At 48.7% G+C, this 18,802-nt stretch overlaps 1 protein-coding gene across 2 annotated transcripts in view; it reads left to right on the top strand.

Moving 5' to 3' along the window:
• Positions 1 to 4,335: 4,335 nt before the first annotated feature.
• MED12L (mediator complex subunit 12L) overlaps positions 4,336 to 18,802 on the top strand; it is a 326,301-nt gene continuing 311,834 nt past the window's right edge. For both annotated transcript variants that reach the window (XM_082839059.1, XM_082839058.1), the window contains exon 1: positions 4,336 to 4,518. In XM_082839059.1, coding sequence (XP_082695185.1) covers positions 4,420 to 4,518 — 99 coding nt within the window. In that variant the 5' untranslated portion in view covers positions 4,336 to 4,419. The remainder of the gene's footprint in view (positions 4,519 to 18,802) is intronic.

The raw sequence follows: 18,802 nt of genomic DNA, 5'->3' as shown, positions 1-18,802 counted from the left end.
AACTTTTCCCAGGCCCAGGGAGGGGAGAGTCATTAGACAGGTAAAGATAAGATGTCCCTTATAGGAACAGTAGCAAATGAGACACATTATTCGACAAGAATCTGTGCCTATCTGCTGTGTTAACCGGCACTGTGAAGGAAATTCAAGCACCGCAGAGACCCTGTGGCTTTATGTTAAGCCGTGTTAACTGGCCTTAGTGAGCTTAAAGACTAGCTCCGGAATGGAAGGAGAGTAAGAGGTTATGGTGGGGATGGGAAGAAGACTTCTGCGTGGCAAGTTTGAAAGCATGCCAATAAATGATGAGGTATTAAAAGAAGAGAATGACCACTTCTGGGAATATATCCAAAGGAAATGAAAACACTGACTTGAAAAGATATCTGTACCCCCATGTTCATGGCAGCACTATTTACAGCATCCAAGACATGGAAACAGCCTAAGAGTTCATTAATGGACAAATGGATAAAGCTGTTGTGGAATATTATTCAGCCATTAAAAAATGAGGAAATCCTACCATTTGTGCAATATGGAGGGACCTTGAAGGCACTATGCTGAGTGAGATAAATCAGACAGAAAAAGACAAATACTGTATGATCTCACTTATATGTGGAATCTAGAAACAAAATCAAAACAAAATCAAACTCATAGAAAAAGAGATCGGACTTGTGATTACCAGAAACAGAGGATGGGGGATGGGGGAATGGAGGAAGGTGGCCAAAATATGCAAACCTCTAGTTATAAGATAAATAAGTACTAGGGGTGTAATGTACCACGTGACGCTATAGTTAACGCTGCTCTATTATACATAGGAAAGTTGTTAAGAGAGTAAATCCTCAGAGTTCTCATCACAAAGAGAATTTTTTTCCTCTTTTCTTTCCTTTTTATTGTATCTGTATGGAAAGATGGATGCTAGCTGAACCTATTGCAGTAATCATTTCACAATATATGTAAGTTGAAGCCTCATGCTGTATGCCTTAAACTTGCACAGTGATGGATGTCAATTATTTTTCCATAAACCTGGTGAAAAAGAAATAAAATAAGTGCTTAGGGTACTGAAAGAAGCAAAGGATGATTTTGTGCGTCAAGAGTTTGGGGTGGGCTTCATACAGGAGTCCAGACTCTAAGGACTGTCCTTAGGTGGCTATCAGAAAATGAAGGGTCTGGGAATTTCATATTGGAAATAGGAGTGAGAGCTAACTGGGGCGAGGGATTAAGGAGAAAACGTTGGATTGGTAGATGGCAGTAGATTGTGAAGAGTGCAAATGTCAGGCTGAGGGGACCAAACACCGTTGGGAAGTCCATGTAGCGAAAAGATGATTTTTGAGGAAGTGTCTCAGCAAACTGAAGCTGTCACTCTCTCTTTTTTTTTTTTTTTAAATGTTGAGGCCCAAAGCATCCATGCCAGACCGTCTCACAACAAGGGAAGGAACTAAGAAGGGAGACCAACAGGGAGAGAACTCTTCCTTTCCCTTTTACCCAAGCACTAGGGACACATTATGAATTCATTTTGATTTTAAAATCTTTACGGTTAGATACAATTTTGAGTGCTTCAAAAGTTTTTCCTTTGTGGAAGCCAGTTGGAGGCTGTCACCTAGATACTCCAAGGGAAGAATTTAGGTTACATCTCCCAACCAGACTAGCGTGTCAGCACAAGGATCCCCAAAGTATAGTACCACCAGTGATCTACCCAGCCACGCACCTACTCACCCACTCACACACCCAGTCACCGGTCCCACCAGCCAACAAATATTTTTTGAGCGCGCACCATATGCCAGGTTCCATGCTGTGTACCTAAGTTGCAACAGTGAACAACACTGTCCTCTCCAGTGTATGTCATTGTGTTAGGGGCGGGGGAGATTAAACAAGAATGGCAAAACTTTTCTATGGGAGATGAGTACTTGCGGGTTCATTATGCCATTTCTTCTGCATTTTGGTATGTTTGACAACTTTCCTAACGAAGTTAGACAACTGTCCTGTTTCTCAAGCAAGGAAGCTAGATTTGACAGATACCTATATCCCAAGGGCAAGTTCAGCCTTGAAGTTACACCCAAGGTATTAGTGGAAGAGAAGTCCGTGGGGGAGGGTGCAGAGGGTGGTCAGGAAATGCCTCTTGGTGGAAGTAACTGTTCTCTAAAAGTACTTGCTCAGATTGAGTAAAGAATCCAAAAACTACGGGCCTGACTTGGCCTCAGCTGCTTTGGGAAGTGCTAATAGGTCAGAGTCAAGAGTTAAGAACTAGCCTATCACATTGCGATGGCTTATCTACCCCCCGCCCCCCTTGCTTAAAGTCAGCAGAGGTAAGTAGATAGATAATCAGATTTAGCCAGCATCACCTGAGCACCTACTATGTGCCTGGCGCTATACAAAGGCTTTGGGTTAGATTCTGCTAGCACCATCTTATGGAGGATGGAATAGGAGTCAGAGAGTTCCTCAAGGTATGGGGAACCTGACCCTACCAGGCAAGGGCAGTTCAGGAACCCACTTCTTCCAATTCCAAGTCGTGGAGAATAAATCAGAAACATGCGATCAGGCAGAGTTTGCTTCGCGACTTTGGGCAAGTCACCGGGCCTTCCTAAGCTGACTCGATTTCTCTATCTATAAAAAGGGTACAGTAAAACCTTGTAAGTTTTGTTTTGTTTTTTTAAAGGACCAGAGACCTTTACTGTCAAGATCCTGGCATGAAGCGAGGGCTCCATAGATGGCAGCCATCATTCTTGGCCAAGCGCGGGCGCATCCTCCCGCGGGATCCCTCGGGACAGACCGGGCCCGCCTCCGCGGCTCCGGTCTCGCAGGGCTCGCGGCAGGTGGCCCAGCATCAGGGTGCCCACGCCCCAAAGCGAGCGGGGAGCGCGGGAGGATTGGAGCACCGAGGTCTCCCCTGGAGGATTCTCCCCCGCCTCGCCCCCCCCCCCCCACGCCCGGCGCAGGTGAGGTTTCCGGCTCAGGCCACGGGGACAGCGACCTTAACAGAGGTCGAGGCGGACAGCGCAGCCCGCGGCCGGGAGAAGGGTCCAGGGGACGCCCCCTCCCTCGCCCAGATACACCCCAGGGCCAGCCTCGGCGCCCGGGCCCGCCGGCTGCGCGCTCTGCAGCTGCGAAAACCCGGAGAGGCGGATCGGAGCGCGCTCGCAGCAAACTCCTCCGCGGTCCGGCCGCCGAGCTGGGCATGCTCAGTGCGGCCGCCGTCCGCCAACTCGGAAGCTCGCGCTCCCCGGCCTTGGGGGCGAGAACGCCGGCGGCGGCGAGCCGGCGTTGCCCGCCGCCCCCAGACAGTGGCAAACTTCGCGGCGTCCCCGGAGCTCGCCCGGCCGAGACTGATACCTTACAAATCAGATCAAATCCAGTTGCCTCCCCCCGCACCCCCCTCCCGCCCCATCCCAACCCGAATCGTGGAGGCTGCGGCCGCCAAAGTGCCGCCGCGGCTGGCGGCCCCTGACCACTAGCCGGGGACCAACAGGTAAACTGTTGGGGGCGGGGGGAGGGAGAAGGAGGGCGGCCGGGGGTGGGCGGGGGGTTGGAGGAGCCCGAGATGCCCGCGGGCTAGCTACCCCCGTCGGCACTCGCTGCCAACCCTCCTCACCACCCCCACTTCCCCACCCCCTGGAGGGGCAGCAAAGGGTTAAGTCGGCCCCGAGCCACCGTGAGCACGGCCCCCTCCACCCGCTGCGACCGCTAGCAGCGCGCCTCGGCGTCTGCCCGGAGCCGCCGAGGGGACCGGAGCCGCGGATGCGCCACCGGAGCCCGGCGGGCGTCTAGGAGGCACCGGCCGCTTCCCCACCGCCCGCATCCCTGTCTCCCCCACCCCCTCCAGGCCTGTCCCCCTCCTTCCCAACCGGGTCCGCGCCCAGGTGGCGGGGTTTACGGGGCGCGTGGCGGCGGGGGAAGGGTCCCTGCTGTAGAAGAGGGGGCGGGGGCGGGCCGCTCCGCAGTCTCTTCCTCGGGTAGGCGGGCCACCCGCGCCTAGGGCAAGCACTCGAGCCACCTGCCTGGGGCGCCAAGAAAAGTTTTTTTCCCCCCGCCCCGTGCCCCTCCCCCACCCCCACCCTGCGCTCAGCTGGGGTGGGTTTAGGTCCATTGGTGAAAAAAGTCACACGTTCCCATCAGCTGCTCCTCCCCCTGGGGACAGGGTGGTGGGGAACAGGAGGCAGGCGCCTCGGAGGATCCAGGTGGACCTCCAGCCCCTCCGTTGGTGGTGCGTCCCGGGGCTCCAGCGCAGCAGGGTGCCCGCCGAAGGCTGCCCCCATTAGTGCGTGTCTGCGTGCCGGGCAGCGGCAGCATCCAACCTGCTTTATTCCTGCCTGCAGCGCCACACGAGCGAGGAGGGGGAGAGGGAGTCTGTCTGCAAAGTGCTGCTCCCTGGTGCTCAGAGGCGGCTGCTCCAGCTCCAACTCTCATTCATTTCGCCGGTTAACATGAGAGATCATGGCCGCCTTCGGGCTTCTCAGCTATGAGCAGAGACCGCTGAAACGCCCCCGGCTCGGGCCGCCGGACGTCTACCCGCAGGACCCCAAGCAGAAGGAGGTAAGGGCGCCGGCGGCCTCCCCGGCAACCGGGGCCGCGCTCCGCAGCGCTGACCCGGGGCCAAGTTGGCCCAGCGGGCATCGCCGGCGCTGCGGGGGAAGGGTGGGCAGGGGGACTGGCGGCGGGGGCCGGGCTGGGGGGCTGGGGGACCCCCGGCGGTGGAGACCGAGCGGCTGTCAGTCCCCGCGCGCCACGGGGGCGCTCGCTCTCCGGGTGCCGGGTCGCTTCCCCGTTACCGGGCCTTGCACGGCGCAGCCGGGCGCTTCACCCGGTTCTTCCCTACGGAAACCCTCCAGCTCCCTCGCCCTGGCTTTTGCCTGCTTTATTTTTCTCCCCGCCGCTTCGGTAAAGCCTCGTAAACTTTTTGAAAAATGTTGGAATGCAGTGCATCCGACACAGGTCTTGGGTTTTGCGCCAGCCGAGCAGGGGCGGCTGTGGGTGGGGTGGCGGAAGACCTTTTCTGTTCAAATTTTCCAGTTTGGAGTGGAAGTCGTTTTTGTCGAGGTGATGAATATTTAGCTCTTGTAACGTACTTCTGTCTCCCCTCTCCCCTTTAAAAATCATTATGAAAGGGAAACACTGATTTTCATCCCTAGAGGCGATTGGCTTAATTGCTGGAGGCTGTTTTGTATATGTAAAGGCAGTCAGGTTACCTTGGAAGGGAATAGGTCCTGGGATTGATTGTTTCTTTGAATGAAATTAATTGCAGGAACCTGGACTCTTCCACTAGCTACACTAGCTTCGATGGCTAGAGTAACCATGGCATTCTGAAGCCTTGTATATGTTTGTTAGTAGTTAACAAGTAATTATGTAACAACTCTCCAGTTATAATGATCACCCCCGGCTACGCCAATTTGCCCTGGGATTTGCTTTTTTTTTTTTTTTTAAGATCACCTGCTACCCAGCTGTGCTTTCTGAGTTTGCCAGCTGCAGCCCACCCATCCTCTGTTGTCTTCAGCTAAACATGAAGTGAGCACATTTCAAAACTTCTCTTTCTGGGAACCTAAAAACCTTCTATTAAAAGTTTACAGGCCTACTGACATCACAGAAGGGGCTTTGTAAAGAAGGCCAGGAGGGTCCTTAAGACTTCCCTTTTGATGAATGTATCTATTTCAATAATAAAGGAAGAATGCTTGTTCTGGTTAAACTGTTTTGTTAATAATGTTTCTGAAAGATAAGGAGTGATGACTCCTTTTAGAGGGTTAGCATATTAAACGTGTTCGAACATCCGTGGAGTAATTCACATCGAAGCTTGGAAGGTTTTACAGGTGTTTCTCAGCGGAGGCTTAATATGAGGATAGGAGTTTGATGAGATTTTGCAGATTTCTTCCCTACCCATTTCTCTCCCTGCTACTGCCACCCAGAATAAAGTTAATTGTTACAGACGAAATAACAAACACTAACAACCAAGTATAGAGAAAGTTAATAACTTAAGCATTTGTGGCAGAAAATTCTTAAAGTTTTGGTGGGGCCAGGGACATATCATCTTGTAATTGATGTCTTTTGTCACATCTTTCCAGAGGGCAGCATAATTGATAGCATCTCCCCAGTTAAGGGATGGGGGCCTGGGATGCCTTGTGGGGTTATTTAACATTTATACCTCAGGTCGACACTCACTCAGGGTTGGGGCCTCTATGATTCTGGAAAAAAATACTTTTGGATTTTAGGGTATTTATGACATTTTATGGAACTCTAAAACTGGAAGTGACCTTAGAGCCTGCTTTTTGTAACTTCCTTTGGACAAAGTGAAACTGAGGCCCAGGAAAGCTTACCTGACTTAAGGTGTGTGGTGAATCAGCAGAGAGGAGTTGGATGACCAAAACAGTATCTTATGTCAAGACCAGTACTGTGCTAAGGATGATTTATGCTAAATTGTGTTGTTCTGATATTATTCCCTTTCCCCAGAGGCAACCAACATGTTATCCCTCTGGAGCAGAGTCAGAGTTATGTGTGGCTGTAGCCAGATTTGAATACAACATGGAACAGGTGCTTGGCTGTTCTTGGGCGGTGCTGTGGTGAGCAGTGTTTCACAAGCTTCAGTTATTTATGCGTCACCTCAACATTTCTCTTCTATCCCTCTATCACCTGTACTTTTATTCTAATGTTTAACTTTTAGGAAACCTTTTCTGTTTCTTAGGCAGTAATACACAAGAAGTCATGGATTTGAGGTGATATATATATATATAAATTCATATCAAATCATGTATATATCTCATTTAAAATTTTTATTTATTTGATGTTATATACACACACATATGATTATTCATATTGAAACAAGACCATAAGGATTAAAACTTTAAAAAGTTCATCTAAAACCACTGGTGTATTCCATCAGAGAGACCTGTCCCACGCTGTGGGAAATGCTGATTTAATGGAGGAAGTGTGGGCTTCCAAGTTAGGCAGACCTGGAATTGGATTCTGGTTCAGCCTCTTTGCATTTGTGTGGCCTCGGGCAAGCCGCATCACTTCTCATTTGTAAATTAGCATCATTGTGCTGTTGAGAAAAACTTGAGAACCCTGGTTCTAAACGCATTACATTTTTGTGAGAAAAACCCTCCTCCTGGTAAAGCTATTCTTATTACTGGAGCTGCAGCTTTTACTGCTGTTAACCCGGGCTAATAGTGTTCTGGAAACTAGCTCCCGGGGGACAGGATGGGACCCTTGAATGAAGACCTCTTGTAGAGAGGTGGGGGTGGGGTGGGGGGGACTGGAAGCTTTAACCTGCTTGATCGATGGAGTCTGTTCATTTGAGAGCTTGCTGTGCCTCAGCGCTCTGCGGGACTTTAGTATATCTTGTGTTATAATACTTTACCCTCTGTCCTCAAGCCTCGAAAATAGGGCACCAGAAAACTGTGAGTTCTCCTTGTTTCCTCCTTTTCCCTTACACCCCATAATACACCTGTCAGCACGTCTTGTCCCGTCCATTTCCCAAATATATTTCTAGTCCCTCTGCCGCTCCCCAGTTTCACCTCACCGCTTACCAGTTTCCACTTCCTTTCTGCTTCAGTCTGACTTTTCTCTGCCCCGGGGCTCTTACACATGCTACTCTGCCTGCCTGGACCCCTGTCTGCCTTTCCACCCGCACCCGCACCATTCCACCCTGCTCTCATCACCGAATCCTGTGGTTAGGAGGGTAGGTGGGCTCTGGAGCCAGTGTGCTTGGTTTTGAATCCTGGCTCTGCTGTTTACATATACTCCTTATTCTCCCTGTGCCTCAATATCCCCTCTTGTAGAGTCGGGATGAGAATACTACCTGCTCCTTAGGGCTGTTGGAAGACTATATGGATAGTAAACATAAAACACTTAGACCAGAGTATGGCATGGATTCAACACGCAAATATTTGCTGTTTTAAACTACCGTCAGGCCTGCGTCTTCATCATTCAGGTCTCAGCCCAGCGGCCTCCTCAGAGGCCTTTCTAGTATACGTAGACAATTTGTAATTCTGTATTTATTTGCATGTTGCCCCCAGCCCCCCACTAAGGGGTCAGAAACGAGGGCAGGGATGAGAGCTGTTTAGGAATCCCTGAAGTACCCGGCGCCTAGTGCAGTTAGTTCCTAGCTGAGGGCATGGACACGTGTAGGAATTTATAAATGAGAGTGGGAATGAATGAATCAAGAGAAATCTGGTGACTGAGGGGTGTTAGGGAGAGTCTAGGCTAAGGCAGAAATTATCCTTGCTGTCTACTTCAGAGGCTACAAGGCTGAAAGCAGAATTAAACTCTAGAAGTAGAAAGGAAGAGAAGTTTTACTTCCAGGGTAGAAGAGGCCTAAATAGCTGAATAGTCAATGTTTCTAGGAAATCAAATTAGTTAGAAAAGTAGGTTGGGGCAATGGTGAGATTTCTAGGCATCAGGAGCCATAGAACCCCGCCAGCAGGGTCCAGAGGGGAGGATGGCTTAGTGCGCAGTGCAGAGGCTGCCCGAGGACCAGTAGGGTCCAGAGGGGGCGATGGCTTGGTGCGCAGTGCAGAGGCTGCCCAAGGACCAGTAGAGCGTGATTTGGGAGGGTATGGGGGTGGGGATGGCCCCATACGGGTAATGTGTCACACTCGACACACCTGTAGGCCTTGTTAAAAACAGATGGCCCGAGTTTTTCAGATTCAGTAGGGCTGAGGTGGGACCCCGTAATTTGCATTTCTAACAAGATCCTGGTGATTTAATGCTGCTGGTCCGGGGCTCCACTCTGAGATACTAACCTAGAGCGAAGGTGGCATCCGATTCTGCAGGGGCTGGAGAGCTCTTCCAACCCAGGCAGGGCAGGGTTAGACATCTCTGTGGCCGAAGTCGCAGTAGTTCGGTCTAGCATCCAGCTCAGCCAGGGTACGGTGGGCTTTCCCCAGAAGTTGTCCCCTCTCTTAGATCTAAAGGAACGAGTCAGAAAGTCTCAGCCCCCCTCCAATGGCTTTCCATCACACTTGGAATAAAACTCAAGTTCCCTACTGAATTAGGCCTTCGGGGCCCCGCCCGTCTGCCCCTTGGTCACTTCCACAACCACTGCCTGTAGCCAGACCACCTGGCTTTGCGGTCTGGCTCCATCACTTACTGCCTGTTTTATTTTTTTTTTTTGGGGTACGCGGGCCTCTCACTGTTGTGGCCTCTCCCGTTGTGGAGCACAGGCTCCGGACGCGCAGGCTCAGCGGCCACAGCTCACGGGCCCAGCTGCTCCGCGGCACGTAGGATCCTCGCGGACCGGGGCACGAACACGTGTCCCCTGCATCGGCAGGCAGACTCTCAACCACTGCGCCACCGAGGAAGCCCCCTACTGCCTGTTTTGACTCAGATACGACCTGTGGAACGGCGGTGGGGTGGGGTGGGGTGTTTCTACTTATTTGTTCCTACTTCACGGGGTTGCTGGGAAGATAAAATGAGATTTGAATGGTGCCTGGCACACAAACGGTGCTTAGTACAGGTCAGCTACTCTTAGTATAACCCCTCCCTTGTTAAATGATCCCGAGGCTTCATTATACCTGTCACATCCCCAAGACCCTGCCCCTTGGAGATCTGGCCCCTCCTGATTTGCTTAGCCGCCTCCTGGCTGTGTGGTGGGACCACTGGCCACGTGTCTCCTAGCAGGCCCAGCTCCTTAGTGTTTAGGTTCTTGTCCCTTGCTGCCCCTGCGGTCATGTCTCCTGTCATTTACTTATAGAGGCTAGCTGGCAAGGAGACCTTCTTTGTAACCCATCTTCTCTTATCCTTGTTAGTTCATTATTTTGTGTTCATATGTTTTGTGGTGCTTGTCACTGTCAGAAATTCCCTTATTAGAATCCTTATCCTCTCCCTGGTCTTCCTTCCACACTAGGATGTAAGCTGCAGAACAGCAGGGGCTTGTCTGTGGCGTCCACACTTGTGAACTGCCTAGTGCCTGGGATGAGACTGGGTGCTCAGTAAATAGTTCTCGAAGAAATGAATAAAATGCAGACAGAGCTCTTAACGAGCAGTTATGAGTATTTATAACTCTTAACTGTCCCAGTGCTTGTTTTATTTTGGTAATGCCTGTTTTCATGTTAGCATCTAAAACCCTTAAAACATTAAATGCTTGTTTTAGTGACAGCTGGGGAGGTTGGGGGGAGGGGCGGTGAAAATTTGTTTCTTAATAACCTCTGAGAGGGAGGATGTTGATGAAGTTGCCCGGGATGAGAGGACAGGTTGACCAGTTGCCTGGGGCACCAAAAGGCGGAGATGTTTAGGGAGAAAGCTTCCCCCTGAGATGAATTGGCTGGCCCCAGGGCCCCATCATAGACCTCCCTGAATAGCAGTGTTTGGGAGGGGCCTCTGTGTATTTAACTTATTCCTCCTGAGACTCTTAGGCCAGAACCAGTGTAAAAAGCACTGGGTGAGAGGCCCTGTTTCTTCCACTGCTCACAGGAGTGTTGCCACAAAAACTTTGTGGCGGAGCAACGCAAGTGGCTGTCATTTCTCAGGGACGCCGACGCCTGCAGCAGTTGTCAAAGATGCTCCTTAAAAATGCCGCCATAATGCGCCCGCCTCCACCCCAGACCTGCTGAGTCAGAATTTCTGGGAAGGAGGTTGAGGAATTTGCATTTTAAACGCGTTTTCTAGGTGATTCCCAAACACAGGAAGTTTTGAAAGCCACTGCTTTAGTTTGTGTCTTTACCTGTAGAGACCGTCGTAAGCCAGGCTCCCCCCTTATTCCTGCCTGCTCCCCGCTATTTGATGTGTTGGAGTCTTCAGACAAATACACTATTCAGAGTGTTAGTAGAGTGCAAATGCATTTAGCTACTGTCCCCCCTGAAGTTCTGTTCTGATACCCATGATTCCCAGCATAGGCTTGTTTTCTGTCAGCCGTACCTGGTTTATGGCAGACTAGAATTCCAGCCTTGGGCTTGAAATAGCCACAGCTCCCTTCTGTGTGCACTGGGCTCAACTTGGGGCTCAGGGGAGCCGTTCTTGCTTTGTCCCATGAGCATGTTCTTTGAACTTATTGGGGGCTACAGAGTTTATATTTGACTTTGGGACTGGGCTTTCAACTGGGCTCTTTGGGGACTCATGTAAAGCTGTTAATTTGGGGTACAGCCACCATCCTTTAGCCTGTTGGGTGTTTCACTTAGTCTGGCACCTGTAGAGGTAACATGTGATTCCTTAGGAAGACGGAGGACCAGGAAGTGAGGTTTGGAAGGCAGACTGCCTTGGCTGGGCACTGAGTGGGAGCTAGGATTTCAGCTGAACCGGTTAGCAGTGCCTCTCAGGGGTGTGTATCCATCCAGGTGAAAATAAAACAGAGGTGGGAGAATGGAGTAAGTGGAAGCTGGAAATTCCAAAGAATTGTGATGTATTTCTTCTGAAACTCTCCTTTAATGAGGTTCTGAACCCCAGCTGTGAGGCTTCTTGACAGACTAGGCAGGAATTAGAGAAGGTAGAGGGATCCATAAGAAGAGTGAGCATGATTCCAAGTTCCCTTCCCCAGCGCTCTCTGAGCAGCGGTGGAAGGAGCTGGTGGCCTAAGCCTGGAGAAGGGCTGACCTCAGAGCCTGAGTGGGGAAGGCCAGGCAGGAGAGAAATCCAAGGGAAGTGTGGAGGGAGGCGCCTACCTCCTACACATTCCACCCTGAGAAGGGAACATGGAAACGCTTGGACTTCTCATTGTTTTTAGACGATTTCTGAAGTTGGGTGATGACAACAAGGGAGTTGATGGTACAGTCCTCTCTATTTCTCTGTTTTGGAAAATTTACATTAAAAAGAAGAGTGTCATTATGTTACCCAATAGCATGATTTCTACTTTAAAAATATATGTCTACGTAATCTGGAAGGATTGTCACCCACATGTAGACAGTTGCTCTCTTTTAAGGATGGGTGTAGGGGTGATTTTTATTTTCTTTTTTGTACTAATCTGTATTCTCCACTGTAACAATAAATGTGCACTACTAGTGTCATTGGAGGAAGTAACTTAATAATTATTAGGTAACTTTGATTGGGTTTGCTGGAGTGCATCTTTGTTGTTGGTTCCAAACCAAGTTAGAGCCCCTTTAGCTGAGGTTTAGGCAGAGGGATCTTGAGGGTGTAGGTATAGGCACTTGTGACGTGTCAAAGCTGTGATGAGGCTGGGTTAGGGCTGTTAGGTCAACATTCCAACCCTGCCACTTAAGCTGTGTGATTTGGGGTGCTGTGTCATTTTCCTCACCTATGAGCTGGAGAGAATGATACCTAGTCACCTAGAGTGTTTTGAATGTGGAAAGAGTATTGTAAACTTAATTTTTACCAAATGTTGAGGTATCAATTCAGTGGTACCAGCTGATTATTAAAATTTCAGGAATTTTTTGAGCTGGTTAATATCATGCTGGTGACTTGAAATTTGGCATCAAGGGAGTATTTACACCAAGGAAATTGGCAAATGCTACGCATTAGGGGTTTTTGTTTTGTTTTAGTTCTTTTGAAAGCTGGTTGTTAAGCATTTCCCCACACAGTGCTGGGTAGGGTTGTATGTGCCAGATGCCTTGTTGGCTACTTTACCATCATTCTTATCCCTGTTTTCCCTACTTGCTTCCCACAAAAAAAAAAAATTTAAAGCCAGATCCCCACTTTCTTAGCCTCTCTTGCAGCTTGGGGTGAGCATATAACTGAATTCTGGCTAAAGAGATTTAATAGAAATCTGCTTTGTGACTTTTTGGAGAAGAATATTTTTCCTTGCTGAAAAAAGTACAGGCAAGGGAGAGAGTGCCTTCTCTTAATGCCCTGATAGCTCCTTGGCTTCCTATCTTTGGAAAATTAATAAGAGGATATGATGGTTGGAGCTAGGGCACCTGTCTTGTTACCATGAGGCAGTGAGCCTATGGATGAAGAGTGGAGGTGATTCAGTGGCTTTATGAAATTGTTAAGCTACTTAACTGACCTTGACCACCTCTCCCTGGACTTCTTGTTAAGTAAACAAGAGGTGTCCACATGGTTTAAACCATTGGTGGGCCAGTTGTCAATTTCTTGTGTCTGAAAGCATTCGAAGGTTGTCATGGTACTTCCCATTTCTATTTTGTCCCCCTCAAACCGTCACAGCATGAGCCTCTTCTCCCAGAGAATATACATTCCCAGAACTCTCCTACTGTCCGGCTTCCTAAGTACAGCAAGAGACAAAGATCACCTGCACCTTGTCTGTTCGGTGCTTAATTCTGCAGAGCGCCTCTCAGAAGCTGAGGGGATGTGGAAACGGCTCCTTCATTTGTTTCCATTTCTGGCAGAAAGAGTTTTGGTGGGAAGGGAGGGAGATCCCTATTGGGTTTTGTTTGGAGAGGGATATTCTGTGGGTCTGTATCATTCTGGGGGGGAACCAGATGTGTTTAGAGCTAGAAGGGAGCTTAGAGGTAGGTCGCTCTCACTTTCCTCATTCAATACAAGTGGAAGTTGAGTCCCAGAGAGGTTAAAGTGACTCGTGAAGGCAGATCTTGGCCAGGCACTTGTGTGCCCTGATTTGTTCTTGCGGCTTTACTTGGCCTCCCCTCTGTACACGGCCTCCACTTCTGGTAAACACCCTTGTGTTGCCCTGGCAATGAGAACTACTCTGCATTTTAGGGTACCCAGTGCCTCTGTGAGAGCTGGGGACTGTTCAGCTAGCCATTTACTTGATCTTCTCGGAGCCTGCCAGAACCTTGGGTGGTGTCTCCTAAGCTCAGGCGCTCTTGTCGTCCTGTTTTTTGGTGGGAGGTTCTCAGCCCCGTCCATGGCCTCTGGTGCAGGTAGCTCTGGCGCTGGCCTTTGTGGGCTGTGTTGGGGATTGAGCCTGTCCAGTTTTCATTTTCTTGGTTGAGATTCTCCTTTATTTATGGGTAGCTCTCTTGGAGATACAAACACACAAGCTGTACCAGTTGCCCACTTCCAGGGAGTGACACTTATACATGGCATTCTGTATACAAAGGGATCCCCCTTAGTTATGAAATGCTCGGGCATGAGAAGAGGAGAAAAATTTTATCCCCTGGGTTTTATTTGCCATGTTCTGAAGGAAGCATGACTATATGTGTGCATGCCGAACGGATTCTGTCATCCAGTCACTATTATTGAGCACCTTGTAGGCATTTTGCCAGCCGTGGCTTCTTGAGGACAGGGCCTAAGACTTGTATTTCCTCCTCTGTCTCTTGCTTTGAGCACAGTGCCTGGACCAAACCTCGGACTCAAAATGTCTTTTACGAATGAAAGCGTAAACAAATGCTGAGAGCATTGGGTATGGTCCTGGGCCCCCAAAGGTTTCAATACAGAGCAGCGGTTTTCATCTGGGGTGGCCCCCTATGGACACTGGCAGTGTTTGAAGACATTTTGGGTTGTTCCAGTTATGGGTGCCTGTGTGTGTGCGCGTGCATGTGTGTGCGTGCATGCACACGTGTGTTAACTGCTACTGGCATCTGGTAGGCAGAAGTCAGGGGACGTCGCTAACACTCTCCAGTACTTCAGACAGTCCTCACAACAAAGGCTTATCTGGACTCAAACGTCAGTAGTTCCCAGGTTGAGAAACCCTGGTCTGGAGGGAGTGACAGACCTGTAAATACGGGATACAGTGTTTCACATGTTATTCGAGGGGAATGTACGAAGTGCTGTGGAGACAAGCGGCAGTGACCCGCTTTTTTGTTTGTTTTTTTTTGTTTTTTGTGGTACGTGGGCCTCTCACTGTTGTGGCCTCTCCCGTTGCGGAGCACAGGCTCCAGACGCGCAGGCCCAGCAGCCATGGCTCACGGGCCCAGCCGCTCCGCGGCATGTGGGATCTTCCCGGACCTGGGCACGAACCCGTGTCCCCTGCATCGGCAGGCGGACTCTCAACCACGGCACCACCAGGGAAGCCCAGTGACCCGCTTTTTGACAGGACCTGGTAGAGGAGGAGATTTTGAGCCTTGGACTTGGAGGGTGCATAGCAGTGGCGGGGGCTGAGGGTGTGGTGTGAAGGGTCACAGGCCAGGAGGAACGTGGGCTGTGCTGTGAGCCTGAGGTGTGGTATGGGGCGTGCAAGGGGCACCCGGGTCAGAGTGGGAAGGAAAGGTCAAGTTATGGGGTCCTTTGTGTGCTGTGTGGAGGCCACGAGGTGGCCGTTCAAGGGTGGTAGGGGAGTGAGATTTCAGATGACTAAGGGTCTCAGTTTGAAGGGATGGTGCTTCTGACGGTCACACTGAGGCAGAAAGACTGACGAGCTAGGTGGTCACTGACGTTCCAGGCCTCGGGGGTGGGGGTGGTGGATCAGGTTTTCATGGCTGCCATAACAAGGTACCACAAATCAGGTGCCCTGGAACGATGGAAATTTATTCTCTCGCAGCTCTGGAGGCCGGCTGTCTGAAGGGAGCGTTGATGGGCTTATACTCCTCTGGAGCTCTAGGGGAGAGCGTTTCCTTTCTGCACCCAGCCTCTGGTGGCTCCAGGCATCCCTTGGCCTCTTTGTGACCACATCTGTCTCACTTCCACTTCCGTCTTCACATGGCCTTCTCTGTGTGTCTGTTCTCTGGGTGTGCCTGATAAGGACACTTGTTATTGGATTTAGGGCCCACTTGGATAACACAGGATGATCTCATCTCAAGATCTTTAACTTAATTACATCTGCAAAGACACTTTTTCCTTTTTCTTGTTTTCAATTTTTTTTTGGAGTATATTTGCTTTAAAGTGTTGTGTTAGTTTCTGCTGTACAGCAAAGTGAGTCAGCTATATGTATACACATATCCCCTCTTTTGGATTTCCTTCCCATTTAGGTCACCACAGAGCATTGAGTAGAGTTCCCTGTGCTATACAGTAGGTTCTCATTAGTTATTTACTTTATATTAATACATAGTAGTGTATATATAAAGACCCTTTTTCCGAATAAGTAACACTCTCACAGGTTCCAGGATTTGATTGGGATGTCTCTTGTGGGTCCTTTTGGCCTCCTGGGCTTGGGAAAAAAGAGTAGGAGAGAATTTAGGAGAAAGGTTATTGGGGCGGCAGAACTGGCGAAATGGATGTGTTTGGTGAGAGGGACGAACGAGTACAAGGCTATACCAACATTTTTAGCTTAGGCCAGTGGTTCCCAAACTCTCTGATCTTAGGACCCCTTTATAATAAACCTTATTTAGGATGCCATAGAGCTTTCATGTAAGTTATATCTCAGTATTTACCATATTAGAAATTAGACCTGAGAAATTTTAGAAATATGTATTAATTCATTTAAAAAAATAATAAACCAATTTCATGTTTCACATGTATTTTACGAACAAGAACTATTTTTCTAAATCAAAAAAAATTGTGGAAAGAGTGGCATTGTTTTACATTTCTGCAAATCTGATCTCTTTAGTGTCTGGATTCTCATATCTAGTTCTCCATTTAGTCTATTATAGTATGTTGTTTCGATTGAAGGATATGAAGAAAATTTGGTCTCACGGATATGTAGCTGGAAAGTTCTTGGGAACCTCAGAGGTCTTTGAAATGGAGAGCACTGGCTTACACAGCTGGGTAGGTAGATGATTGATAGTACCCCTCAACTAACATGCCATAGGGAACGAAAGAACTTGTTAACTTTTTTTTTTTTCCAAGGGTGGGAAGGTAGGGGAGGGGAGGGGAGAGAATGAGTTCATTTTTTAAAAAAATATTTTCAATTTGAGATGCCTCTGGGGAATGCAGGTTGAACTGTGGAGCAGTAGAACAGATCTGGATTTGGGTGTATTTGTGCATGGCTAGTTGAAGTCATGGCTGCGATTACCTGTTGAGCATGTGCAGAGAGAGGGAGGAGGAGGCAGACTCTAGACACTTGGCAGCAGGACCTCCGAGGAGGGGAGTTGTTAGGGAGACGGGTGTGGGGGTGAGCACTGGTCCAAGGGGAGAGCTAGCGTCTCCTTGGCCTCCTCTTAGTTTGGCAGTTCCCCCTTCAGGGCCTTTGCACGTGTGCTTCCTGCCGCCTGGTTGCCTTCTCTTTGTCACTGCAGTGTGATGATTTGCTCCTCAGCACAGTTTGTGTTTTTCTTCTGTGCTCTGTCCTCCAACCAGTGTAGGTTTCATGAAGCAAGGGCGATGTCCCTTCCCCCCCAACTGATGACCAGCGGCATGGAGGGGGTCTGGGGTACCGTAGGGGTTAAAGAAATATTTGTTGACTGGACCTGGTAACGGGGCAGTCATTATTAGCAAATGGTTCTCAGAAGCCCTGTACAGGGCACCGTGATGCCAGGAAATGTAAGACATGGTTTCTACCGTTGAGGAGCTCTGCGTGGAGAGATGACAGTCCTGTGTGCAGAGCCCTGAGGTCCTTCAGTGCGGTGGCGGAAACCAATGAGGGAGGGGTCATCTCTCTTGAGGATGAGAAAAGTCTTCAGAAATGTGGGTGTTTTTCAGATGACAAGGTCTTCTGGGCAGAGGGTATGAGCAAAGGCACCGAGATGGGAAATGGGACACAATCTTTGGAGGAATTGCAAGTAGTTCAGTAAAGCAAGAGCATATTGCATCCTCAACTTGAACATATCTATAGATTTTGGGGACAGTTAGAGAGAGGAAGAGATTAAATCTGCTGGAGAGAGAGGGCTGTCCGCTGGAGCAAGGCTGACCTGGTCCAGGGACCAGGGGACTGAGGTCCTACTGGGAGTGACACCTTATATGTAGTGTTACGCATTGCTGCCTCTGAGAAAGGACGGGATGCAGGACGTATACAGGACTCCCTGTTTACCTTTCATTTTCTGCAAGCATTTCCAGAGTTAGTTTGAATGTGCAAAGATTTTCCTCGGCAAGAATTAACTCAGCCTTCAACCCACATCCAATGTGCCACAGCTCAGCTACGCAAATGCCGCCTTGTTGTCAACTCAAATTTGGTGGAATTTGCTGCTTTCCTTTTCCAGCCATTTCATTCATGGATTGATCTAATGAGGTTGTTGAGATTAGGACCATTTTAAGGCATTGGCAGCAGGGAAGAACTAAGGAAAATGTATTTCGTCTGAAGCGTCATTGGAATTTTTTGCTAAGGTGCTGGTTTACGTAAAGGTATAGAGAGAGGCTCTATCAAAGGTATGTCCAAGGCAGTGCGAAATAATTTATATTTCTCCTGAGTTCTGTGAGGAAGGTTAATATTGACATTGCTTAGAGTTTTTTCTTTCTTTCTTTTTTTTTTTCTTTCTTTTTTTAAAGCTCTACACAGTGCTGCTAGTAGACAGTATGGAAAGTATTTTTGGGGTCAGAGCTGTTTTCACTCTTTGGTCAATTTTAGACTAAATGTCAACTCCTTGGGAAAAAAAAATGATCGTGAACTGGAGACACTATTTACATTTCGACTACTCACATGAGATCTGCTTTTAAGTCATTATTAAGTAATCGAAAATGTTTGTGAAGTTATACTTCCATTTACTTAGTACTTGATATGTGCCTCCTACAGCACTCAGCGATGTGGGTGTGTAGGAAAGAAATAGAAGTCTGCTTCTGTCCCCTCTAGAACAGCGCTTCTCAAAATATCTGTGGTGAAGGACAAGTTTCTTTAAAATTAATTTTCAATCTGTTGCAGACTGATATAAATGTATGATAAAAATGAATTACTAGAAAAATGAAATGCTGCTTGAATGTAGTGGCAATGTCAGGTTGCTATGAAAGTTTCCAAGCACTCACTCTCAATTTTTGCATATTATTCTTGAGGGCCGGTAGCAGTTTCAGACCACACTCTGAGTAGCACAGCTCTAGAAATTAACATCTGGCTCACTGACGCACATAAAACGGTTTTAAAAATGACTAATGCATTGGTTTTTGTTTATTTTAAAATTGAGGAATAGCGTATACATTCAGTATGGGGTATAAAGTGCCGCGTTCCATCACGGTAGACAGCGTTGATTGTGTTGGTTATTCTGAGTGCTTTACATGTTCG

Source organism: Leucopleurus acutus (assembly GCF_964270905.1).
Source record: "Leucopleurus acutus genome assembly, chromosome: 5".
Lineage (NCBI taxonomy): Eukaryota > Metazoa > Chordata > Mammalia > Artiodactyla > Delphinidae > Leucopleurus > Leucopleurus acutus.
This window is presented reverse-complemented; position numbering and strand designations above follow the sequence as displayed.